This window comes from Platichthys flesus, chromosome 11 (genome assembly GCF_949316205.1).
Source record: "Platichthys flesus chromosome 11, fPlaFle2.1, whole genome shotgun sequence".
NCBI lineage: Eukaryota > Metazoa > Chordata > Actinopteri > Pleuronectiformes > Pleuronectidae > Platichthys > Platichthys flesus.
In genome coordinates, this window is record NC_084955.1 from 12,323,465 (window position 1) to 12,350,961 (window position 27,497).

At 40.7% G+C, this 27,497-nt stretch overlaps 1 protein-coding gene across 1 annotated transcript in view; it reads right to left on the reverse strand.

Moving 5' to 3' along the window:
• Nucleotides 1-27,497, reverse strand: part of col14a1a (collagen, type XIV, alpha 1a) — a 127,902-nt gene that overhangs the window by 63,678 nt on the left and 36,727 nt on the right. The window contains exons 10-25 of the mRNA XM_062398960.1: nucleotides 27,061-27,200; nucleotides 26,098-26,227; nucleotides 25,061-25,206; nucleotides 24,838-24,967; nucleotides 24,499-24,638; nucleotides 23,919-24,045; nucleotides 22,992-23,131; nucleotides 20,759-20,891; nucleotides 20,238-20,273; nucleotides 18,906-19,048; nucleotides 16,296-16,428; nucleotides 15,164-15,286; nucleotides 13,284-13,433; nucleotides 8,696-8,812; nucleotides 4,908-5,054; nucleotides 2,988-3,062 (exon numbers count right to left, since the gene is read on the reverse strand). Of these exons, the coding sequence (XP_062254944.1) occupies nucleotides 2,988-3,062; nucleotides 4,908-5,054; nucleotides 8,696-8,812; nucleotides 13,284-13,433; nucleotides 15,164-15,286; nucleotides 16,296-16,428; nucleotides 18,906-19,048; nucleotides 20,238-20,273; nucleotides 20,759-20,891; nucleotides 22,992-23,131; nucleotides 23,919-24,045; nucleotides 24,499-24,638; nucleotides 24,838-24,967; nucleotides 25,061-25,206; nucleotides 26,098-26,227; nucleotides 27,061-27,200 (2,010 nt within the window). The remainder of the gene's footprint in view (nucleotides 1-2,987; nucleotides 3,063-4,907; nucleotides 5,055-8,695; nucleotides 8,813-13,283; nucleotides 13,434-15,163; nucleotides 15,287-16,295; nucleotides 16,429-18,905; nucleotides 19,049-20,237; nucleotides 20,274-20,758; nucleotides 20,892-22,991; nucleotides 23,132-23,918; nucleotides 24,046-24,498; nucleotides 24,639-24,837; nucleotides 24,968-25,060; nucleotides 25,207-26,097; nucleotides 26,228-27,060; nucleotides 27,201-27,497) is intronic.

The following is a 27,497-nucleotide window of genomic DNA, read 5'->3' on the forward strand; positions in this document are numbered from 1 at the left end:
AACGTGATGTCATATTGATCTATGACCTCTGACCAACCAAATCTAAACCATAAACCTTGGATTCAAAGTGAAGGTTAGTGGCAAATCTGAAGAATTGACTGAGTGAAGTTTCTGAGATATCCTGAACAACCTGAAAACATTTATTTATCACATATCAAATAACAGCAAATAATTGTGGAAACATAATTGTGCTAGAGTTAAAATATTATTCATTATTTACATGATCATAACGACATTACTAATGACCAGTTTCTGAAGCTGATATTTGGACACTGAAAGTATAATTCAAAGGTCCACAAATAAAAAAAAAAAATTTGACAAAAGATCTGATCTTGGTTTAAATAACGATTTAAAGTGGCTACAGCCTTTTTGAACTTTATTTGGTTTGTGTTTATACACTGAAAGCTCCTTGGTAAGGTTATAATAAAAGTTGTGGTCTGGTTTAATACAGAAAAACTGTAATTTCAGACAAACCATGCCTGTTTACATTTAACCAATACCATGATGTTTCCCTAACCCTTAACCAAAGAACTTTTAGTTGCCAAAACCTAACCACAGGCAGTACTTTCTGCCACCTCCCTTCTGCTTTTAGTCTACGGCTCTATTTCTTTGATTATCCTGTCCATCACTTCGTTTAACCCTCTTCCTTTTCCTCTTCTGCTTCCTCTACCTTGCTTTCTCTTTCCTCTGTCTTTGTGGTGCTGTCCCAGGTAAAGGTTGCATGTCATCATCACGGACAGGGGCACTGGTCTGACAAAGGTCAGATAGAAATGCTTACAGACAGGCTCAGCAGGCGCGTGGCTTCACGACTAAGGAGTTGGTCTGCAGGGCAGCCTCTAATGTGAGCCCATCAGACAGGAACACAGGAGACGCAGGGTCTGGGTACGTGGTGGTACAGGGTGTTGGGTCTGTACCACTTTATTTCTGTATCTTTCTAAGGGTCCCGATCCTGCACAGTGTTTGGTCTGACATATCTTGTCGGGCATTTACTGTAGTACTTTTAACTGCCGTTCTTTAGGGCTCAAAGTACAGTAAAGGGTAATCTTTAGGAATTAAGTGGTTATGATCCAAGGCTAGTTGCCATTGATTCAGCTCTTCTACGATAACTATGACCTGGATGAATGGTGTGACAGACAGTGCATCCTATAGTTATGCATCCTGTAGTTATAAGAGTCATGTCATGTAGTCAGTGTTGTCCCAGTTCAAACTCAATAAGAATAAGTTCACGTTCATAGGTCATTTATAAATGTTTTAAACTTTCCTCAAGTGCATTTGTTAAGATGACCAACTAACGATCATGTATTTAGTTGTTTAGTTTAGTTATCGATGGTGTTGGATCATGTATCTGTGTCGCTCCAGTCACTTCCTGACTGTGAGCGTCATGTCTCATGTTGTATTGAGCCCAAAATGTCTCATTTTTTATTATGTTTAAATTCAGTCTCATGAACTCTGGCGCGAATCCAAAAAACCTTAGTAAAATTCAAGTACTGATCAGGTCCTAATAACTTGTTAAAGTGAGAGAAGGTCATCAGGAGTGGGGAGGAGGTCACAGGAAACTCCAGCATTCTACAAATCAACTGCTGCTTCTGCTCTGATCATTGAGCAGTGCTGGAGCATCATGGAAACTCTGTATTTTCACAGTTTGTTGCCACTGTTCTTCAACAAAGTAACTCACCGGCTTCACCTTTACGAGCTCTGCTGATCTGCTCTCACTCTGTTGCTGTGAGTGAGTGTGGGCAGGGCCCCGGGGGACCCTTGTGTGTCTGTGTAAACTCCAGCTAGCAACCCGCTCCTGGTATTTGCCTCTACGATGATGATTACAACAAAAGTGCAGCTCACGTTCATCATTTGTAAATTGATTGGTTCAGTACGAACGCGTTCAATGAACACTGCATGTAGTTGTCAATCACAGGTGAACCCTGTATGTTGGAGCCAGTATGATCTGTGTGTGGCCGGCAGTTTGGCTGAGGACTCTTGTTTTTTGGGGCTAAAATAGAAACTATACTGATGGGTGTGAGTGATCGGGTTAGTTCTGCTAAACCTGAGCTAATAAGCTAAGAAAGCAGGATAAGAGTAGGGTTTCTTTACTTTGGAATAGATAGGCTGCAACCCACAGTAGCCTGACAACAGTTCACATAATGAAGTCGCTGTGGAATAAAGTAAACGTCCCATAAGCTTCCTGTGAAACCAATTCTCTTTACCTTATAGATACCCCCTAGTTTTATTATAATGACCCCTGAGTCCTCGAATTTCCCTCCAGGTCACTACAACTGTTTTCAGAGTAAACACAGTTCACAGTTGTGTAAAGAGCAGAGATTGACATAACATAGCTGCTCGTTGAAAGTAAATTGTCCAGATCTCTATTCTTTTCCTTGCTTGTGCTGGCGTGGTGTTGTTCATTACTTGAAATTTGGGAGACAAATCACAGCCCTGCTTTCTTTGGTTACATTTTCCCATGTAGACATATTTAATTCACATTTTATTACTCCCAATCCTGACACAAATCATTTTCCTAGGTAATTGATCTGCCTGTAAGGAACCTCATCCAATATTACACACAATTTTAATGCATCAAAGCCAGTAAATGCACTTCTATTAAAGTAAGTTATGTATTGCAAGCAAGAGACACTGAACTGAAAAACTTTGTGTCACAGATTTGTGATAGGAATATCATACCTTTGTATTACAAATGTACAGTGAAAAAAAAATATTTCACCTAAAATAGTCATCATCTTAGTCATAATGCTGTTTGATAAAGTTACTTTACTGGAGATGTTGTAAAAACTGCTGAAATTAAGTATATTCAATGAATATTGTGCACGTTAAGCACAGTTAGGGTGCATGAATGTTTTTTTCTTTCTTCTATTTGCTTACTAAAATGCTTCTCAAGACTGTTAAACTATGGTAACAGGTGACTACTTAAGCTGTTAGATATACAGTATAATAACAAATAATATACAATTGGTGTGTGTTTGTGTTTAACTCACCCTCCTTAGCAGGCGGGATGGTGGGAGCGGGCTCTGTGGTCGGTGGTTCAGTCGGAGCCAGAGTGGGCGCTGGCACTGGATCCACAGACACAAACATGGACACAGATGAAAATTAACACACAGACAGGGAAACAAGACAAGGTCCTCAATCCTACTAGCAGTGACAAGTGGCACCATCATCGGGTTTCTCCACTGACTGGGGACCTTTGTAGTGAAAAGATCTCTCGTCCAATCTGTGTTCACAACCTAAAGTTACATGAGCAATCTAGCTGCTGTGTTTTGTCCTCTATATCTCCGGCAGACAAACTTTAGCCTCACTTTCCTGTCATATGCTGTATCTCTCTTCCCATCCCCATATAAGTTGGGACGCAGCACAATAGCAATTTTCATCAGTCTTAGTATCAGTCTGACCAGGGGCTGTTTTTCTGAGTCGAAAACAGCCACAGGTTAGAGCACGCCTCAGTGCCAAGCCAATTACTTTACGGAAAGGCAGTGGGTTCTGTCAAACCACAGCAGAGCGAGTAAATCATCTCGGAAACATTGCCGACTTCCCACATATGAGGCACATACTTCATGTAAATAAAATGATCTCGGCAAATTATTCTCTTTCTTCCTCTTCTAAAGCTCATTTGTTTATAATGTGCTGAGCATCTTTACTTAGCAACAAATTCCAAAGACCAATAAACACTGGGGACTTTCGGGGGTTTTGAAGTGGTTCTGAAAATAAACAGTACATTTCTATCAAAAAGTACATTTAAGTCAAAGGGAATTTTGAGATAGTTTTACCTTGACAACATTTTCATTTTGCTTTCACTCCACTATGCCTTTGAGGGAAGTATTGTACTTTTTACTCCTCTGCATTTGTGCGACAGCGTTGTCGTCACGATGCAGAATTTACACGTGAAGATTGAGATCATCTTATAAAACAAGATGTATTGCTGTAAAATAAACTACCCACAGCTACATTAAGAAGTTAAATGATCTCCATCTCCACCAGCGACAACATTAAATCTCTGTCTACAGGTCATTGCATTTTAAAATAGGCCCTGTAAGACTTTCATAATAATTTAGGACTCTAAAAGGAGCCATTCTGCATAACGAGCACTTTTATTTTTGATTGTTGAGCACAATTTCCTGATAAGATTTAAGTGCAGGATTGCGGTACTTGTAATGGATTGTGTTTATATGCTGGTTTTTATTACTTTTACTTAAGTGAATTATCTTAGGACTTCCACGGGCAGTGAGTGTGGACCGGCCACCTTTGCTGAAACCAAACCTTCATGTCTCCAGTTGAATTTAATGTACAGTTGTCTACTCAAGAGCTACCATAAGGTTGTGTGCGTGTGTGTGTTTGTGCGAAGGTGTAAGTGTGAGTCAGTGCGAGTGAGTGCGAGTGTAGGCGTTAATGTGTGTGTGTGTGTTTGAGAGAGAGATACCATGTCTATCCATCCATAACCCTGGTACTGAGCTGAGCCCCCCCCACCCGGTCCCGAGAGCTGTGTGCTTCACCTCAGCTCATCAGTTGACCAATGAACTGCAACAACAGAATCTATCTTCACTGAGAGGGAGAGAGAGAGAGAGAGTGAGACCACAGGAGGTTGGAGGTAGAGGACCAAGTGGCAGAGGTGAGACAGATGCATGGTTGACGGGGACAGATGGATTGGACAGGTGGAGAACGAGACATAAAGAAGGACTGGGAGGATTCTTTTGGGGAAATTAGTTGGGAGGAGAAAAATGAGTAAGAAAGAAGAGAGGAGTGAGGGAGTGACGGTGAACACGGTCGAGTCAACCTCCTCAAAAACGTTGAAATGAAATATTTAAGTGAATGGGAGGAAACAAAAACTCAATTTCTGTCCTGAAAACAAAGTGTGAAGATGAGAACACAATCATACATGCGTAGATACGATATATAAAACATACACGTCATGTCAGTGATGGAGACCGACGGTCCCTCCATTTCTTGAATCTGCGTGTGAACGCTGATCTGGTATTGGCTGCTCGGAGTGAGGTCATAGAAGCACTGTCGGGAAGCACCACCCCCCAGGCTCACTTCCTGCCTTTGGCCATCTGCAAGTAAACAACAAAACAAAAAACAATGTGAAGTTCAGATCAACGGTCAAAAAATCGTAATAAGCAAAGATCCCTCGAAAACTCCTCATTGTTCACGGAGCACATTTCATGTTTTGCATCACATGGTCTGTATTTTATAGAGCACACTTCTAGTCTCGATGATCACTCAAAGCACGTACAGTTGTTTTTTTTTTGTCATTCATCCATTCACACACACACATTCATACAGTTGCTTCTATGTGCAGCACTTCCCCCCCTGTTATCAAATGAAGGCCTGGGAGCTGCTGAGGTTAATCACTTCCTTTCAGAGCTGGATTCTAAGCAGCATTATTGGAGTCGTCAGGTGACAAAGCTTCTTGTTCAAGGGCGAATCTGAAGGTTAGTTGCTGAAGGACAGAGGCATTCACCACAACACGCAGACATGCTCACATCATGTGGAGATTCAAGCCAGCTTTGAAATTCTTGCCTCAAACTGCAGACGAGTCTGTTACCATGGTGAGGCTTCACATGTTGTTGACTTTATTTATCTATTAGAATGATCCTTATTCATTAAACTCATCTGATCTTGAATTACCGATGCATTGTAGATAAATGTCCCATGCAAAAAAACACTTAACCTGCAGCCTGTGCTGCTTTATCCATTCATTGCACCAACCAGTAAGATAACTGGAGGCATCTCTCTCTAACGAAAGAAGAAAAACATCATTATATCCACTGAAAAAGTGAACCGAATCATATCATTGATTTATTTCCTCTTCTCATGTCAATTTCCTTTGGAGCTCAGACCGAAAACACTTTCAATTAACTGTTTGTTTTGAAAAGCTTTAGAGCGACAGCATCACTGAGAAAAAAGAAGGAAAATTAATGTTGGCAGCCAAAAAGAGACAAACTAGAAACTGGAAACACACAAGCACACACACACACACACACACACACACACACACAGACACATAGTCTTATTCTATTTGCTCATGTGTGTCTCATCTTGTGGAGTGATAAATTAGCCCCTCCTCCACACAGGAAGCAGCCGTGGATAAAGTTTCAGGAAACAGCTGTATCTGAGGAGCTGCCACTCTTTCATCGGAAAAGGTGTTTGAGCAGCTGATTGGCTCTGCAAGGATTAAACCTCTATAAACCTCAGCAAGAATATCTGGCTACCTATCAGGAAGCAAGGAGAGACAAAGATGCAGCAAGACATAAAACATGGGATGGAAAAAAGATCTGAAAGCGAGCAATCTTCCTTTTCCTATTTGGTGTCAGAAAAAGCAGGCAAAATTCCACGCAGATCACAAACCGTTCATGTCTCCTTCATGCCTACAATCTCTACCACACTCCTTAGCTTCCCACTGCTAACACTACTCGAAAGACATAAAGTGGAAATCTATAATAGTCAATTTCCAGTGTTCTGTTTTCCTCAACTTATTATTTACTAATATTTCTGTACCTTTTACTGTAACTGTAAATTTCACAACTATACTTGACTGGGAGAGTGCATTAGTAAGGTGGAAATGTTTTACTTATGAGAACAAGATTTAGTCCATAGGAGTAATACTTAAAAAACAGGTCCAGCAGCCCTGGCCTTCCGGCTGTAATAACCTTGTCCACGTTTGTTTTTCAGAAGGATGAAGCAAAAACTGCTGAACCGATTTTGGCAAAAGTTGATGTAAAGATGGGACATCAAAAAAATTAAAGAGCCCATTAAATCCTGGTTTAAAACAGGCACTTTTTCTCACTTTTATTGTGAGACAGGGCATTTTGTATGTGCATGTGATGGTATAGGATAAAGGAGTGTGTGAAATCAGGTGCAGCTTCATTGAGTTTAAAGGGAGTGTTTGGCCTTGGTGGAGATTTGTGTTCTACAGTGTAACACCAATTCTAACTCCAGTTTGAGCCACTTTTTTACTGCAGATTCCTTTCCTTGGTGCTGGTGAGGCCAGCAGCACATTATACACATATTCTGTCTGTGACAAGATATTTCAAATATTGTGCAAATTTTTTACCCACTGTGTGTCACTGACTCTTTTTATGCAACTTCTTCCCCCTCAGAGCGGTCCGTGAAAAGATCCCCCACTGCGACAGCACACTGGTCTCACATCAATAAATGAGCCAGGGCACATCTTTCACCAAATAGCTACCAGTGTAAAAAATCACTTCCATGACACTTGGTGAAGAAAGTGGCAGAACATTTAGGATCTGCTGAGCAGAGGACTGCCAACCTGTACTGTCACATAACATTGCATATGTTCTCTGAGGGTTTTGGGTGAATAATAAATCCATTGCTACTGCAGATTGGACTTTTTGACACAATTTGACATCTACAAATCTATATATCAACTCAGACTGCATAGAAATCTAGGTATTTTCTGTGCCATCCTTACACTGAAGTGAACTTTGACAGAGTTATCTGAGGATCTAGGTGGCATTTTCTATAAATGTCTGTTAAATGCACAGAACTGCTGGAAACATCAGGAACGGTGCCATGATTTCAACAGTGTATTTTAATGTCTATTTAATATGAGCATGTGCCGCAGAAACCACAGCTCTCCGAGGAAAATTCAAAAGAACTTGAAGTAGCTCACTGTGAGTGGATCAGCTCCAACTCTCTTGCTGACTGGACAAAGGGTTCTATTCAAGCTGAGGTAAAGGGGAACGTAAAGGACAAAGTGTAACAAACTGGTCCTTTTTTTCTTTTTCTGATTCATTTTTTTTATTATGGTTAATTTCTCTTGTTTTTAAAGAGCTCTTTTCTTTTCCTCCTACTCTGTCTTCCTCTTTAACATTTAATATCTGTGTAATCTGTGCAATAAACAGCTTCTAAAGGTCACACTCTGTGTGTCTTCACTCATTTTATTTCTGATGCTGTGACATGAGCAGTTCAGAGAGCCCTTTCCTCCCAGGTCGTTTACTGGGGAGAGAGATGTGAGCATACCATTCCTCCATTCTTTCTCCAAAGAAAAGAGATTTATGAAAATCCTTTGCCATGTAAATCACTGCCATGTGAGAACGAAAGAAATATATCACATTTATTTCCTCAGAGCTGCACATCAATAAGAATCCAGATGACTGAAGGCATGTGTACCCAGGACACACAGACGTGAGCTTAACGTGCACACAGATCTCTGAGACCTGAGCTCAGACGTTTTCATGAGGCCTGGCTGTAAATCTATAAGGAAACATATGTAGTTTGGCTCAGAATGCAGACACTTCACCAAATATCACAACACTAGTAAACATTTTGATTTACTGACTGAATAACATTCCAGTCACTGGGCTGGAAAATGCCTTATTTCAAAAATAGCAAGGATCGCAGAAACAAGTTGGGTTGAGTGAAGGTGCACCCAGAAACATGGAGGGGAACAACAAGTACGTGTTCCCAAAAACTTTGCCTGAGTTCAACTTTTGTGAGGACACATCTATATACTTCAATAAAGTGGTTGAAAGCAGTGCCCCAGCCCACATTTCAACAAGCTCATAAAGTTTCAGCTAATTTGAATTCAGACCAGATGAGTTAATAAAGTTAACGCTCTGAGTCGTATCACATTCTCACACAAAGAGCAAATCTAATGAAAGCACTAAATCAAGAAATTAACCATTTATTTCATCTTCTCACACAAACTGTTAGCGTGGAGGGAACTTACTGAGCGTGGACTGGATGGAGACTCTGTATAATGTGGCCCGTAGAAGAGGCTGCCATTGGACACACATGCTGCTGGAACGCACCTGGTAGGTTGACAAGCCAGAGACGCCGAGGAACACTGGATAGAGAGAGAGAGAGAGAGAGAGAGAGAGAGAGAGAGAGAGAGAGAGAGAGAGAGAGAGAGAGAGAGAGAGAGAGAGGTCAATGACAGGCATCATTCAGTATAGACTTCCTTATTCTTTATTTTAGAAATTTTAATGCGTGCAGATTTTTTTTATTATTTACTCTGATTTTAAATTGAACTCATTTTTGTTTTTGTTGTCCCCGTACAACAAGGTGATTCTACAACTGTGTATGAAATGTGCTTTGATCAAATTGCTAGCGTGTTTCTGAAGACAAAAGGTAGAGCAGTGTTGAGCGTGGAGTGGTTTGGATTTTGCTCTTGAAATATCTGCGAGATGGATGAACACAGGCCAAGCAATCAGCCCTACACAGGCGGGCCCATTCTAAACAAAACAAAAATGGTGGACGTGCAACAGGCAGTAGATAGAACCAGGGTGAAATTCACAGAACATCCACATTCAGCCGAATAAAAACCTGACGCAGAACTGGTCACTTCTTTTAAGGATCCATCTAAATGAATTTCAGGCAGCTGCACTGTTTGTGGTGTTTAACAATGTTCAAACGTTTTCTGAATAACTGGTGCACCTTTTCACACTTTCTAACCATAAACTTCACCCTTTTCATTCCTGTCTCTCTCTCACTTCAGCCCATTAAGCCCCCTCCACCATCCAGCTCCTCCACCCACTTGTGAGCCTTTAAATCTGAACCAAACTACTCCATATTCATAAAACCCACTCTGCATCTTATTGATGATGCTACAAATTAGAAAAATGTGTCTACATTTTTGGGAATAAGTTTAGTCATTTGAAGAGAAATTGTTTAGGTTATAATTCTGCTTTAAATATCTCTAAAACTTTGACGGAAGGTAAATTGTGAGTTTGGTTCGAAGCCACACTGTCTGTATCATGCATCAACTACACAAGCGGCACTTTGTTGAACATCTCTTTGTTCTGCTCGAAACAGGAAAACAAGCATCCATATACACTGTAACTGGTAGAAAGATATCTATACTGACAGTTCACATCAAACACTAGTCAGGATTGATGTTTATACGTCATGTGAAGAAACAATGAGGAACATTGCAGCAAAGTGTAACACACAGTGAGCAATTTAAATAGCTGAAGCTTGTGCGATACTGAGATTCCAGTGTATAGTATAGGTAATAAAACCTCTCTCTCTCTCTCTCTCTCTCTCTCTCTCTCTCTCTCTCTCTCTCTCTCTCTCTATCAATCTCTCTCTCTCTCTCTTTCCCTCTTGTAAACAGAATTTGCTGATGTTATCAAATAAACTTGGCTCCTCTCTTGCACCAGTAAATGGATATTTTATGCTGGGACCATATGGCAGGTGCTTCATTTTAAACACTATTGAATAATGCATACGACAAGACATCATTCCGTTCAATAATATACAAAGACGCACACAGACTCACTCTGGTGCATGCAGACATGCCACATGCACATTTGCATGCACACACGTACAACACATGAATATGGATTAACTGTATATAATCATGTCTGGACGCATGTGTGTTTACATTCATACATCCAATTAGGGACTGTGTTACATGACCTACATGTGACACAGAATATGGATAATGAATTGTCCTTAACGCACAAACTGGCTCGCCAACCTGATGCCATTTTTCGTATAGTATTTTAAACTGCTGACCTGCAACTATAGTCAACGATGCTGGTTTTGAACAACACATAGTTTTATTCCGCAGAAGGAGTTGGAGTTAAGTCACAATTAAATTGTTTATCTGCAAGTCTGCAAAGGGAATGTTAAGAAAGAAAAGAATAACTAAAGAAAACGCTCAGTTAACATCCACAGGTCAGAGTGAAAGGAGTATCATGGATATAAACTACTGTGGACCATATGGAAAAGCTTCAATCAGAAATGGCCTCTTTGCGTGTGCGTGTGTGTGTGTGTGTGTGTGTGTGTGTGTGTGTGTGTGTGTGTGTGTGTGTGTATGTGTGTCTGCTGAAGCCGCCTGGCTTGAAGCCAAACATTTGCACCCATCTGCCTTCACGACCTCCCCACCCTCAGTTTCTTCATTCTACCTCCGCCAGATTTTTGTTATGTAATCCTTCCAAAATTGGAGCTTAAGTCAAACTCCTTTTTACTTTTAGTCCTCAAAACACGTCATTTAAATTTTGTGCAAATCCTAAAATGTTTCTTGATACTTCATTGACTTAGCTCCCTTTGGTGTCATGTGGGAAACAGATCCTGCACTTAAAATAACGTAACACTTCATTAATGGGTAACAGTTTTATTGCATTCAATGGTCCTCAAGGCACCAATAATTTCCCTTCTATGCTATATGCTTTGTGTTATTTATTGGTGCAAACATGCCAGTTGGCCCCCATGGTAAAACGGTGATTAGTACAGTGCACCCTGGGAAATGTGTTACTGTATCTACCTTATTGGAATGAGAAATGACTGAACACATGTTCTTAATAAATCAGAACTTCTCCAGAGAATAACTATAATTGATATAATGAATTTATCTACACTCTGTGTAACATGGGAACATCTGACACACGTGAAAATGTATCAGTGCTCTGAGAATTTCTTGATGCTAATAGAGAATGTGCTGAATATTTAGTGAGTCATTCTCCTAAAGCCTGGCCAAAAGTTACGAAAACCCAACTAGAATGTGGTTTACAGTCCAATATGCACAGATAGAAGTTTAGAAAAGTGTCGAAGGAAATGCAGATCTGAGAATCCAACATGTAGATTAAAATGGAAGCTTTAAAACTAGCTTGATTGAATTTGAACAGGAGGAAAGGTGCCTGTTCTTGCTTTATGTAACTTCCCCGAAGAAGTTACATAATGTGAGAAGCACGTAACTGAGTGATATGGTCACCAGAATCAGGATGAGCAGGCTCAAGAGTAATGCCAAAATGTAGATCAGTTAACGAGACATAGAAGTCATTCAAGAGCAGTGTTTATTTCCAATATTAATCAACTTAACTTTTAAAATATGAAGAATACTAAATGGAGTCTGGTGTGTGTGGCAGCAACTGCACTAAGTTATTATCTAATATAGATTTTCACACGGTTAGACGGCACAGTGGTGCAGTTGTTAAGTCTCCATGTGTGGGTTATATTCAGACAACCCTGCTCCAGTGCTAAAGACCATAATTGGCCGTAAGTATGATTGTGACCTGGTGTGAATATGCCTCTCGCCTAATGTCCCCCTCAACCCTCAAAGGATTAGCAGAATAGATAATAGATTGAAGGATGATGAACGTATAATTATAAATGTTGCTTATGAATTCACAGTCCTTGTTAAATTTGGTAGGGTGGACAGTCGAGGTACCATCATCGAGTGCTAAATCAGGCCAGTGTATTAAGATGGGCGGCTGATGACTCTACATGTCAGTGCCTCGTACTTTATCTTTATCTCATTATGGAAGCTTGCTTCATTACGAGAGCTTTACAGAGACAGGAAGGCATGTGGGAACTGTCACTCATCCTCCAGGGGGATGATTAAAGCAAAGAAGGAGGATAACAGGTCACAGCAGCAAAGTTGAATGATGAATCTGTTAATCAAAAGCTTCCCATTTAATTGATTGTGTGTAATTGCATGCATGATCCAGAATTGAATCGTTCTTTATACTTTCCAGAAAAATGGGAAACTCAATTTTTTCTGCACACATAATCACGGATGAAAAATGTAATAATTATGTAACATATTTAAACTAGAGTGTTGAGTTCCATTGGGTTCATCCCATTGGTTGTGCCAATCAGCCAGTGAATCCAAAATATTTTAAAGTAAGGACCGATGATACAGCAGTTTTCTAAAAGAACCACACATGCTGGAAAGGACAAGCACAAAACATGCACATGCAGAACATGCACACACATGCATAACTGGAGACCTTTCTCTCCCTCTCTCTATAACTCTTTCAGTCTCTCTCTACCTCTATCTTCCTCCTTTTTTTCAATTTTACTGCACCCACTGATACCACATTTACATACATAAAGGATTGTGCTCCTGGCTGACTGGTGTATATCCTTCTGTCTAACCGTCTGTTTGTTAAAGTCTCAATGGAAATTAGAGCGTCTGCTATCAGCAGGTTGTTAATTTGCATGTTGTACCTTTCTCGCTTTCTTCAAACTACTTCGCTGCTGCCGTCTCGGTCTTCTCTTTCTAATAATCACTCTCTCCTCTGTGGAAACTTCTAGTGCTGGTGACAACTCCATTATGTTGGAAGGAAACGTCTTAATAATTGGTTTGACTTTCCAAAACTGAATCAGGTTATTGTATTCAACAACTTTTTAATATAAACATTTTGCCTGAACCAACTAACGGTGACACAGCCTCTTTCATTTACAGTCAGTCTTGACATTGTTCCCTAACATGTCCACACTGCCACATGAGGAGTTAAATTCTGCATCGCACCATATTCCCCCCATCTTACAACAAAGTGTGAGTAGTGGTGTGTGGTACGGATGCTCACGTGTTTTGGTGTTCACTAGCTGCGGTTCGCTCTGTCCTGAAGGGTAGGAGGCCGTCACTTGAACACTGTATTCTGTCCCACTTAAGAGATTCAGAAGCATCATGGAGTTCATATCTTCACCCACTGTTGTCTCCAGAACTGGTCCTGGATCTGATAACACAGATGCGTTCATAAGCCCAAACAGAAAAGGACAGAGAATTATCACAAAAAGATACAAAAATGCATAATGCAGTGAGCAGATACAGCAACTCTACCAAGGTTGAAATATCCTACACGTGATTGACTAATTCTTGTAGTATAAAAAGACAAGAAAAACATACTGTTATTAAAGTATTTATTTGTCATCAAACAATTAAAGCAAGTGAATTCCTACAAATCATATTATCAATATTCAAAATTCCTAGATCTGCTCCTAAAAATTTAGTAAGAAATAAAATAATGATAGCAACTGAAATTATTATTTTTTACTTATTTATCATACTGATGACTGACGACTGCTCTACACTGCAATACAAAGCAATGCTCTTAGTGTTTTCATGTTTTTTACCATCAGCTTGGGAAGCATCGACTTTATTGGACATGCAGCTCAAGCATCAGTATTTCATATATATGTTTGTATATTTTACTAAGTATGTTTGGCCATTTGCTGCCCTTGTTGGACCAGGTAGGTTAAGACAACAGGAGCTAATAAGCTGCTAAAATTTATAGTTTTTAATGATAAGCAGCTTTTTTGTATTTCAGTCTTAAATCAAGGGTGCATTGTTGCTACAAAATTGAGGTGAAAAATGTGTCACCATTAACAACGCATATTGCAGAAAAGTAACTAGAACGGACTGACACATACCAGTATCTGGTGCTACCATCACGTACAGAAACATGCACATATACACACGTATGCACAAGTTCATTAACATTTTTGTGAGAGTCACAAATGTACAGCCACACATTCTCCAAAAGTACACAATTATAAAACTAAAATATAATAATATAAACTTAATTTATGCTTTTACAAATACCTGCTACAAAATTATTGACATAATAATAACAATCCTGCATGCATATGATAAAGTGCTTAATTAAAAAAGATACAAAAGCAATAGAACAAAAAAAAGACATATAAAGGAAGAGCAGGCTTATCTATAGTGCGTGTGTGTGTGTGTGTGTGTGTCTTCATGTGCATGAGAAGGTGTGAGCATTTTCTACTACATTATGTGGGTTTATGTTAACTTAAAAGTGTTTTTGTGGAGGAAAGACATTTGTATTTGTGTGAAACCAACCATCTGACAGCCTGTTGAAATGTATCAGATTCCTTAAATCTGATGAATGCAGCTTTTGTGCTTGAGGCTTGACTCTTACAGACAATATATAAATGAGGAAGGTTTATTTATTATCTCACTGACGTTTCCCTTGACGAGCCTTTCTCCTAGAAATTACATCTCAGTAAACAACACCAAGTACATTTTGTACATAACGTAACTGCTAAGTGAATTAGGTTCACTGGCAACATGTTTCTCAATAAGTGAAGTGCTACATATATTAATGGCAGCAGAGTTTAGTGTTGTTTGGTGAAGGGCAAGTGTACAAAGTGCACAACTGTCCTACCAGAGGTCTGGACCTTGCGTCAACAATCATATGTGTGATTCTGTGCTACCATTGAGGTTAGGTAAAGGTGGTGGTGACACAAATAAGTAAACAATTCACATCATTGTGAAGAAAAAAAGGATGACCTCTTCAAATTTACTAAAGGGAAATCTTGATCAGTACATTTTACAGGTCATTCCCTTTGATCTTATTCAGGAGTAGAGGTTGATTGTCCAAATTATGTTAGGATTATATTAGTGTGTGTGTGTGTGTGTGTGTGTGTGTGTGTGTGTGTGTACCATAAATGGGCTGGTAGACAATCCTGTAACCCAGTGTAGGAGTCTGCGGTGGATCCCAGGTGACCCGGAAGCGGTTGTACCACTCCTCTGACACACGGAGGTTTCCAGGGGACAAAAGGGGAACTGCAACAAGACAAACATCAGAATATACAACTGCTTCTCAGAACTAAATCTGAAATGTAGACTAAAACACATACTTTAATTGAAAGATCAATTAAATCCTCAAGCGTAGCATTTGAGCATAACTTCTCAGATGAAGTCATTCAGACACAGTTTTAATATAAGCTGTAATATGAATTGGAGTGTTTGTTCCCTATAGCTGGTGATAGTATTAAAAACCAAGATATTTTACTTTAAACAAACTGTGAATAAATTATGTAAAGTTGTCTCTCTCGCGTTTGTTTGTTGTCAGTGCCAGGCCTGGCTGAATTTGAGTTAAAGCAACGTTGTTAAGTCCCACAGACGCTGATTTATCGGAGAAGACAGTTTCCTCTCCCCAAAAATATAAAAATGGTGACTTTACATGAAGTGTGACTTGGCTGTGGTTTATGGCCACGCCGTTTCCCAGGCTCCCAAGCTTTTTATATTTACAATATGACGAGCTATAGCACCCTCATCTCACTGTAACAGATGACGCATTTCATCTGACATTTCCGTGCTCTGTACAATGAGAAGAAATCACTAATTTTCATGAGATGTGATCAACAGAACGGTTGAGAGAATCAATTAGATTGTGGAAAAATAATTGAATTGTCCCACTTATGAACGGAGCCGCTGTAATTATGAACTGTAATTATGAACGGCCTTCATTAGGACAATTAAGAACGCATCAGTGTTTGTCATCGCTTCTAATTTACATTGTCCTTCAGGAACGTGAGCGAACATGAAATTAATTCAGTGCAAATGAACATTCTGCCCCCCCCAATGAAATTCATTTCCATTAGCGCTCAGCTTCGTCAGATGTGTTCTCCTAAACTGGGAGCTGCATCTTTGCTTAATGAGCAAGGGAAGGGAGAACTGGCACCAGTGCTCAGTGATTCAGAGAATAGAGAGAGAGAGAGTGTGTGTTTGTGTGTGTGTTTGTATGTGTGTGTTATGTGAGAGAGTGTGGTTGTAGGTTTGTCAGGCTTACGTGTGGATCCCATGGCAGAGACGCTAATGCCATCTTGTCCGTCCCTGTACACTGGCGTGATCGTCACTTTGTACTGGGTGTCTGACAGTAACGGCTCCAGCACAGCTCTTCTCTCTCCTCCAGGAACTAACACCTACACACACACAAACACACATATAAACACACACACAAAGGGGAGACATTTAAAGCAGTTGGAGAGTGAAGGTAGTTTTAAAGCAATGATGATTTTTGCCCATTTGGGACTAACTTGCACACAGGAAAACAGGCAAGCATACAAATAAACAAGAAACACACAAACACACACACACACACACACACACACACACACACAGACCATATAGCAGAATACATAGAGAATGTGTGGCTTCACTCTGTTGGTTTGCTGGGACATTTGGAGAGAAAGATTAAGGCCAGGCTTAATTTGGTGAGACAGAAAGTGCCTGCAGAATGGTATGTATATCTTAAGGGATTCAAACCACAACTGTTCAAGAATTCCGCTCACTTCTGTTTAGTCGATAAAGTCAGATGAGGTCAATGGTGAGGCAGAAATGGGCTGGGCAAAAAAGCCCATTACTGCTGGGTTTTCATTCAGAGGAGTTGCAGTTTGTTCTTCCTATGCATCTTCAGGATTCTTTTATATAACTTCTAATCAAACTGTTTGCAGCAAACCACAGTGTCACATAAATATAACACTCGCTACACTGACTCCCAGACAAAGCTAAAAACCCTGATGTTGCTACTTTATAATATAATTGACTTCAGATGATACAAACAAAAAGCTGGGCTGCACAGTTTTATTGACCTTGGAAAAAGAAGCTGACAAAACAAGCTCCACTCAAGGTCCTCTTGCTCGCTCATTGTGTAGGCCCCTAAACTTTATTACAGGCAGAGTTTCAGGAGCAGGGACAACACCTCAGCCACGGCGCTTCCGGCGTTCTATAAATGCTCTCAGAACCTTCTTGCCTTTTGTTCTCATATTCTGCACATCCCTCACCCCCACCCCATTCTCCTTTTGTTTTTTCTTTCGTTTTTTCTCCCCGTACAGTGCTGAGGGGGTCTGTCGTGCCCGGACGCTACAGAGAATTCACACTGCGACTCTTCCCCAATATTGCAATTGGAATCATCGCTATTGAATAAGTAGATGAAGTCAGTGGTCATGACACTGCAGAATCATTTAGGTTTGGATTGAATTGTGAATTTTACGTGAAGCCTGGAAGAAATGGCTAAAAGCTGCAGAATAAGCAAGTTAGTGGACTTTGAGTGAAATTATTATTTTTGAACAAATGGTCATTGTAATTAGATTAAATAATTTACAAAATCTTGAACTAATTGAGACACTGGAGCATTTCTTAAGATATTCTCACATCACATTTTCTCCATAAAAACTCTGATTTCTCCTTCTCCCTATTTAATCAACTTTCTCATTCGTAAAGAAATAATATTGTTTGAAATTCACATCAGAGATCCAATTTTCTGCTTTCTAAAGCACGACTGTGTATGTGCGTGAGTGTGTGAGAGAGTGTGTGAGAGAGTGTGTGTGTGTGTGTGTGTGTGTGTGTGTGTGTGTGTGTGTGTGTGTGCATGTGCGTGTGTGTGAAAGGGAGACAGGGGTATAAGATAAGTCCAATGCATTAGGAGGAGCTGTCCACTCTGACTGAGGTGCTGAAACTCCTCAGTGTCAAAGTAGGGAGCCACACACAAAGAATTTTAACACACACCCACCACCTTAGGAAACACAGAGTTGTCCGTGCTGTCCGTCTTGCCCTCTATCTGTCTCTCATACACATCCAAATCAAAACACATCCAAACTTCCAGGAAGAGGTGTGACCTAAAACAACTCCTCTATCAGTTGGCAGACAGGTTCAAGTCTTTCTCCCCACTTTGTTTTAATGTTGTTTCTCTTTCACTCTTAGTTTCTTTTTGCTCTTTTCTTTGCTCCCCTTCATCTCCGCTTCCAGTGAGGCAAAAGGCTACTGAAAAGATAATGGGGTGTCTTCTGGCTTGCCCTGGCCTCTCCATCTTCTACAGCTCTGACACCACATTGGGAAATTAGAACAGGGGAGGGAAGGGGGAAAGGGGAAGAGGGTAGGACAGTATGGAGAGACAAGAGGGAGAAGACGCAGAGGAAGAGATGGAAAAGAAGGGAACGGCCGTGTGTGTGTGTGCACATCAGTGAACAGGGTCAGTACATGGCACTGAGCTTAAGGGCTCTTACCACAGATCGAGGGAAGAGGTCGAGTGGCCCGGGACTACAAGTGTAATCATTTTTCTGATTTGAGATGGATGCCCCGACGCTGACCGCGGCAGTCACCATCCAGCTGACTGGAGGTTTGTAATAAAAGAAACCATCTTCCTCTCAACTCCAGTGTTGTCTCTGTAATTAGTGTCGACAACTGACCAGGGGGAGTTAGTGTGTTGACTTGTAAGTGTTTGAGAGCTGCACTCGACTTTAAGGACGGAGAACTGAGAAACTGAGCGCACGTTGTAATAGGGATCTAAAAATAGACCTTGGAGAGAGAACTAATTAAAATCAATCCACTGCAAACGCTCCTTAAACCTTCATCATCTATTCATGATTCTTTTAAGAGCAACAGATCATGATCCACTCACCGACTCCTCTTGGTGGTTGCCGCTGAGGCCAGCATAGGAGACCCTGTAGTTCTCCACGTGGGGGTCCTCCATCTCCCATGATGCATCTAAACTCTGGGGGGTCTCGTCACTCAGCTGCAGGTTTCTCACAGCCTGACGTGGCACTGCTATGCCAAATCACAATTATTGCACAAAAGTTACTGTGGGATGTGAAGCAAACACTTGGATTAAGCCCTATTTTCTTCCCGCTTTCAATGTGGTTTGGTAAAACTGTGGATTAGAAAAATGTCTTCTTGCCATGAACAGCAATTGTTAAACTGCCACCATGGAAAAAAAATCTGGCACAGATGGACAAATCAAAGTATTTTTGTTTTTAGTTTCAGGAGTCTATGGCTTTAAACCAGAGTATACGTTCCAAACATAATAGCATAACAGCTCCAAACTGCAGTCCTTCATTTTTTCTTTTTTCTAGAAACAGATGTGACTGACTTTGAGCTGTGATTTTCAAAGAGGTCCTTGCCCTTAACTAAGCAGAAACCCATTTAAAAAATGTGCAGGATAGTGAGAAGAGACTAAATTGCTGCGAGTGGGCAAAACGCTCTGACTCCATTAACTGTAGCCTGCTCCTCCAGGTCGCCTCCGAGATAATAGAGTTTGAACTACAGTCTCTGGGTGAAACCAACTTGGTTTTAAAGAAAGTAGATCTTCTGAACTCTTTTTATGAGGTGCAACCAGCTTGAGAATGGCATCACTGATTCAGTTTTCCAGTTCATCAGCCTCAGTAAACCGGCCAGCGATTCTGGTTTTGCTTTCAGAAACTAAATGAGCAAAAAAGATTTTAACCCTAATACAGGAAGTAGAGCTGTGGTTCAACGTCTTCATGTACTGGCCACTAACTACACAAGAGAGGGCCAGGTATGAGAGACTAAAATGAGGAGAAGTTTTTTATTTTTAATCAAAAATAAAATCGAAATGTGGAAGTAAAGTAAGACTAAATCAACAAAGGAAATACAAAAAAATTCAAATCCAGAATTGAGTAAATATTTCTGAAATGCAATTTGAATTTCAAGATTTATGGTGCATGTTTTGGATTATACTAAAAATGAATATTCCTCTATATCCGTGACATTAGTCTCAACATTTCAACTTTATTCTTGAAAAAATAAGGAATAAAAATGTCCTCCTCTCATTTTGTATCTCATGCCAGATTTCAAAATTCCAAAGGTTATCTGGATGCTTTGGTTTGAACCACGGTTAAATTGTTGCCATGCATTTCATATCCACACAGATTTTTACTTTACTCACATTAAGGAAAATAAACGGCACAATTTTACTCCCTGTGACATGTCTCACCTGCGGTTGTGGCAGCAACTGTTGTCGTCCTGGTCACTGGAGACATACACAGAGCACAAATCAAATAAAGGAATAGCAACTCTCCTCAATAAATCTTTGTGTCAATAACTCAAATTATTAGACAGAAATGCATTAAAACAAAAAAAACATAAAACAACTCGAGTAGAATGATAAAATAAGAAGATATAATTGGGGGAAAAAAGGAAGATGCTGACAATAAAATAGATTTTCTTCTTCTTAGGAAAGCTGCGACAAACAAATCAATGCAAAGAGGCTGAGGCAGAGGGAGGCTTTGAACCGAGAGATGTAAATTTGATGGACCTGAAAGACATTCATGACCAGTCTCATCTGTTATTCTCAGCGGAGAGTGAAACATTAGTCTAGAGGGTTACTTAAGTCACAAGCTAATTTCAAAATCAGAGCAACCAGGGGGATTTCATTTTCCAATAAAAAGTACCTCTGCCCCCCCTGAGCATGTGACACATCGGCAGTACACATTTCTAACTACACGTGTGACTTACATGTGGTCTCTATGACGGAGACTGTGTCGCTCTCTGATTCATCACTGAACACGGCCGTCAGCATGACTTCGTACTCAGTGGACGGACTCAGGCTGGCCAGCAGGTATCTGTTATCACTTCCACTCAAGATCACCTATACTCACACACACACACACACACACACACACACACACACACACACACACACACACAGAGACACACACAGCCTCATTTTACATTTCACTTCTAACGGTATCTTCTGTCTGATTTTAAAAGATGTTGGCTTATATTTCCAAAACTGTCAACCATTTGCTCCTGCTGTTTCAAAATCCATCACGTTTATTTCAATTTATTTGTAATTTATTTTGATAATCAATATTTATAATCTCACACTGTCATCAACCCGTAATCGCTTTTGACTTAAATTCTGTCCAGATTACAAACTATATTTAAAAAAGCAAAACTTCTTAATAAATATTTCCTATTTTCATGTATTAAATGTTGTTATTTTCTGTCTCTAAGTCCTGACATTATTTTTATTTTTTTATTTTTATTTTTATTAAGTGCAACAGCAGACTTTCAAAACACGAGGTCACCACTGCGTTCTAGTAGAGAAAGCTGCTAAAATCATAAAATAACAAATCATCACAGTCAGAGCTCGTAATTTCATGTCATGAAAACAGCAGGAAATGGTGATGCATATTTTAGAAAGCTGGGGTCTGTGAAAACAAAACTGTCATACTCATAGAATTTGTTTTAATACTGTGATGAATAGAAGTTAAACAACAGCACAGTATTAAAATGCACGTTACATTATCTTTGTTACATTACGCAAAAGTAAAAATTGAACGAGGTTATGAACAGCTTCACAACGATACAATATAAGTGATTCAGAAAAGTGACTTTTCGGCTGAATAGATCAGCCGAGCCAGTTGGACTGACTGCTGCTGCAGGAGTCCAGACGACCACGATCATTTTCACAGCACAGAAACGAATCAGACCCCAAGGTAAATACAAAGAGGTCATCAAAAGTACAGCTTGTCCCGTGGAGAGTCACTCTGAAATTGGAATTTAACCGTAGACGACTCAACAGCCTGATAGCGTTCAGGAATTTGTTTCTTATCCGAGCCCTTCAAGGCACAGTTACATGCAAATCTTACCCGTGGGGCCGGCCATTTGTGATTTCCCCTGGAGCAATTGCATCTTTGCCGATTCATTCTCTCCCCTTAATCTTTACATGTCTTTGTATTCAGTGAGATGTATTTTCACACTTCATAACAGTGTGTCCTTTGCGGAAAAACTGCAGTGACTGTCTCTGCTATTCCCCTGATAAAATAGAGTCGGTTTTATTGTAGAGCAAAAGAATCTGCTTTCAGGGAAGGATATCAGGAAAAAACTTCAAACAAATACTTGACAATGATATAATTTCCTCTTCTAATGGATATCTAGATGATATCGTTTTAATCTGCCTAATCTGTGTCTGTAAATATGTGTCTGTTGTATTCTATTACGCTTAATCTCTCAGAAATAACAATACAGAGCAGTTGCTCGTGAGGTGAGGTGTGTGTACTGGAGTGTGTGTGTGTGTGTGTGCTTGTATGTGTGTGCGTGCATGCATGCATGTTCACAGTACGTGGGTGAGAGACAGAGAAAAACCTTTTCTCTATTGTGGCAGTATTACCAGCCCACCTCTCCAACTCCCCAGAGTGTTATTTTCAGCTCTGATGACTCTCAACAAAACACACACACACACACACACACACACACATTTGTACAGACCTGAGGGCTCTATCACTGCCTCCCAGCTGCCTCTAAACCCCAGATCATGGCAATAAAAAAAAAATCCCAAGCCATTAATTTCTAGATTTATTCAGCCTTTATTTATACCCAGCCATGCCAGGGGTTTTACCAGCTAACAGTGGAGTGGTTGAGCTTGTGTGCACGTCTATGGAGTTCAGGCTGCCTTTATCTGGGCACATGGAGGGCAGCCACTTCTTCCTCTATAAGCAGTGATAGGTGGACCGCGGGCTAAATGAAAAATTCAGAATCCGAGGAGGGTATTTGTCTTTTCATGCTAAAATATTAACTCTATTGGTGTAAGATTTGTCAGCTTGAGGAAATGAAAATACAAGATTGTTTGGAGTGAATAGAGAAGCTGGGAGAAGGACTCTGGACATTTCAATTCTTTAGTTTGTCTTCAAGAAACCAGAGTGTAATACAAACACCCTTATATCCATATAACATTGGTACTGACCTCTTTAGTGTCGCCACCCGTGAACGGTGCCCACGAGAGTCTGTAAAGGACGATGTCATTGGCTGAGTGATCCCAGCTGACCTGGAAGCTGTCTGTGCTGATGTCACTGGAGCGCAGGTTCAGAGGACCGGGAACTGGAGCTGAGAGAGAGGAGTAGCTGGATTTCATTGATTTTTCTTTTAATAAAGATATCATTCCAGCCCTCAGCGTCAATAACCTTGTTATTTTTAAATTATTTTTAAATTCATAATTTTTCTTTTGCAACAAAAAAAGTAATGTCTAATAAACATTCTACATTTATAAATATTAAAAGAATCCCATTTTTTTCATTTACATCCAGAAACCCTAACCCTAACCCTTTTTTAACCTTGATTGAAATTATTTACACTTGATTTTTAAAACTGTTATAATTACACAGTAAATGTTTCAGGGTATAAATGAAAAGTCAACATCAGCCCTTCAGAGTGAGCAGTTTAACGGCCGCTTGCCAGAAGCACATATCTTTCAGCTGACCCAGCACTGGATCCCAGCTGCTTGTTGCTTAAAGTGATATTTCTACAAATCAATATCTGTTAACGTGACAGAAGAGTCAGGGACAGTGAAATGACCTTTTAATGTGACTGGGCTATTATACTGAAGTGTAAATGAGATGGGCAGACTTCCAAATAGCAGAAGGTGCAATGGGGGTAATAAAATCCAATATTGTTCAGCAATAAGAGCGAAATGCGCTGCCTTCTAATGGTTTTGAGACTATTTCCTGAAAATTTAGACAATATTCTCCTCAGCAGAGATGAGATTGGGAAATAGAAGAATTGTCAACGAGGAACTCAATCTGGTGGAACATATTTCATTTTAAGGTTTGCAAAGAGTATAAACTAAATACTTCTTCTAGTGTAACCCCACAGATGAACAGTGACAGTGTCTTACTGGTCGTGAATGAGTCAGTGAGCGGCTCTGATTGGCCGTTGTCGTACAAAGCAGAAATGGCTACTGTGTACTCCATCAGAGACGTCAGCTCACTGAGGTCGTAAGAGCTCACTGGGCCGACCTCCACCTGGAGGACAAACACAGACACATCTCGTTTTTACACAAATGTCTACAGCTACTGGACATCTGTATATAGTCAAGTTGTTGAGAAGGCCCCGTTATAACACTGCTGGATGGAGGAGAGATTATTTCAAATGTGGAAAAAAAACGGAAAAACAGGAAACACACACACCCACACACAGAGAGACACAAAATGATTGTGTAATCATTATATTTTACATTGTAATAAAATATCTTCTTTATTTTACAAGATGATTCATATCTATAGTCAATACTCATTCTTTTGTATGATCTGTCATACTTAGAAAAAGAATGTCTACAATTCATCTTCATCTTCACCTTCCTTCCTTCCTGTTTTTTCTCTGTTCTTTACTCTTCTCACTCAGACACAGATGCTCTCAGATCGAACTGGCCAATACAATCACAACACATTCCATCTCGGAGTCGAACGTGTCATTACACTCACCTTGACTAGATTGCCTGTCTTGTTCCACATGATGTGGTAACCTTTGACCCCTTGGGGAGCAGGGTCCCAGCTGATGTGGGCGGAGTTATGGCTGACATCAGAGAACTGTAGGTTACTGGGAGAACTCAGAGGCACTGGGAAAAGAGAGAGAGAGAGAGAGAGAGAGAGAGAGCGAGAGAGACAGATAGAAAGAGACAGAGAGAGAGAGAGAGACAGAGAGAGAGAGAGAGAGACACAGAGTGACAGAGAGAGAAGGAAGAGAGTGTGTGTTTATATGCTTGTGTGCTTAATGAGAATCAGTTTGCTGTATGTGTGTGCGCGTGCGTCACTCACATGTACTTTCCTGGTTTGTTACAGGGTCACTGGCTTCCTCTCCATACATGGCGTAAACAGTGACGGTGTATTCAGTGTGAGAGTTCAACCCATCCAGCTCCAGCTCTGTCACTGCCTCCGACACCTTCACCTGTGGACAAAGACCCACAAAATACAACATTTGACGCACAAGTTGGTTGTCAGTGCTATCAGTTCAACTTATATCTTTCCTCTCTGTCAATACCTCCTTCTCGTCCAACTCTCCATTTTCTATGAGAGGTCCATACAGCACCATGTAGCCGGAGGCCCCGTCTACGCTGTCCCATCTTGCTTTCATGGTGCTGTGAGTCACGTCAAACAGCTGCACGCCAGTCACTCTGGGTAGAGCCACTGGAGACACACACACACACACACACACACACACACACACAGTGCGACCACACGCAGACAGACACACAGCTGTTAAGTCAAATCAATAACCCTTTTTTTTATTTAAAAACTCTTATCTTCCTTCCTGCATCATGAGTGCACCATGCATGAATTTACATCTGTATAGTATTCAGGGTTTTATCAGGTTTTTAAAGTAGTATCCTGATTTGAGTATCCTGGACAAGCCCTTATCCTGGTTTTAAGAAGCCTGATTTTACTAGCTGGAGTTCCTTCGTAAGTAACTTGGATACTGGTGCATGATACATCTTATCCCAGTCTCTGAACACTGCTGATTACCGGCACAAATGTGGCTTCAGCCAAGTGACGTAGCATAAACACAAAATATGGCGGCAACGCAAGCTTCCCACTCCTGGAGCGAAACCGTACTGTTGTTTCCTCCAGTTTCAGACGGGCACACAGACGGGAAAAGGATGTCCTTCTCTAAAGAAATGTGATCTCCACCCAGCGTCATTCAGCTTCATCTTGACGACCAGATCCCACCAGTCAAAGCTACGTATCTTAAACCACTGCGCCCTGGTTCCGTGCGGTGGCAGAGAACCAGAATGGGCAAAGTGGAGGATATGTTGAATATTGCTGTTGCTCTCGTCTCCCATTGCTGGCAAAAAGGTGGATAAGATAAACCTTCAGCGTGATGTTGGCATTCAATAGAGCTAAGCCTGGTATTAGCTATTTTCCACAGCCACCACACAGAAATCTAAATTTCCGGTACCTCAACCTTTTTATTAACAGCTATTATCTTGTGGCCTTGGATGTTGACTGAAGCACTTGGTGTGTGTTGTTGTGCTTGTGCAGTTCTGCCACATGTGTGTTTGTGCGTTAGAATAAACTTACGAGTTGTTTCTGATCCCCTCAGAGCTTCACTCCCCTCGTTTGCATACACAGCAAACACAGCCAGCTGGTACTCGGTGAGAGAGCTGAGATGCTGTAACACCACCGAGGTCTCAGTGCCGTCCACCACAGCCTGCGGGGGTGCAGGAGGGCGAGTCAAGGTTTGAATGATGGATGCGAGGGGCAGAGGAGAGCGATGGGGTGCAAACATGGATAGAAGAAGAGAAGGGTAGGGGGAAGGGGGACAGCGAACCGCAGGGGAAATGGAAAATGGGACAATAAATGTGGGAAGATGAAAACGACAAATGGAAGAGAGGAAAACAAGGAAGGCAGGGTAGGAGAGAGAGCGAAAGAGAATGGAAGAGGAAGGGAAACAATCGATTAAATGAATTGGATAAGGCACCAGCGTCTGAAGCTGAAGAATTTTGGTTTGTTCGCACTGAACTGAATGGATGACCGTTGTGATAGAGATTAGATGTTGGATAAGCCAGCTGGGAAGGCTCCAGAACATCTGGTCCCTTAAAACCCGGCTAAGCAGAAGATTTAATGGGCTTTTTTTTGTGGTCAAATGTTCTGGAAAAATCAAGCAGGTGCCTCGATCGGCCACAGTATCATTTCATATTCTAGTGAGCCTTCATTACCTTCGCCGATGGGATGAGAGAAACGAGTATGAATGAATGATATCATCAGAATCTCAAAAGGGAAACTGAGCTCAATCTCTACACTCAGCAGGTGGTGCAGTAGATATGATCTCTGTGCTGCTACTCAGTGAGGTATTTTTGCAGTGTCTCTGCATATAGCCTTTTGATTGCAGTAAACATAAACAGATTTTCGGGGGGGGGGCTCTGATTGACATAATGGACATTATCAATGGAAATGTCACACTTTTTTAAAGTTTAAAACACTTTTTTTCAATTGACTGATTCAATGTTCTGAGCAAAAGAAAAGAAAAAACAAAATGTTCACCTCCTGTGGTTCTCCTCCCTGAGCGGGATAATAAACCACTCTGTATTTCTCTACATCTCCAGGGGCGTGACTCCATGACACCCTGAAGCTCCGCGCCGCGACCTCGGATGTCACCAGATCGAGTGGCGCACCGATCGTCTCTGGTACCTGTTCTGAAAAAATAAAAGCAGACGAGCGTGGAAGAATGAGAATTGTTTTTAAAACGGAAAAATGGAGTTAATATATAATCCAAAGAGATCAAACTAGCTTGACGTCCCCTCTTTTATTTTTCATCCTGCAGCTGCTTTACATCCAAAGAGGTGAGACATGACACCACCCTCCCCATGAGAAACCATCTATCACCTACTATGAGACTATAGCTTTGTAATGGCTTTAAGGTAATTTAAGGATCAAATAGGAGTCACAGTGTTCACATTGCACTGTACCGTTTTATTTAA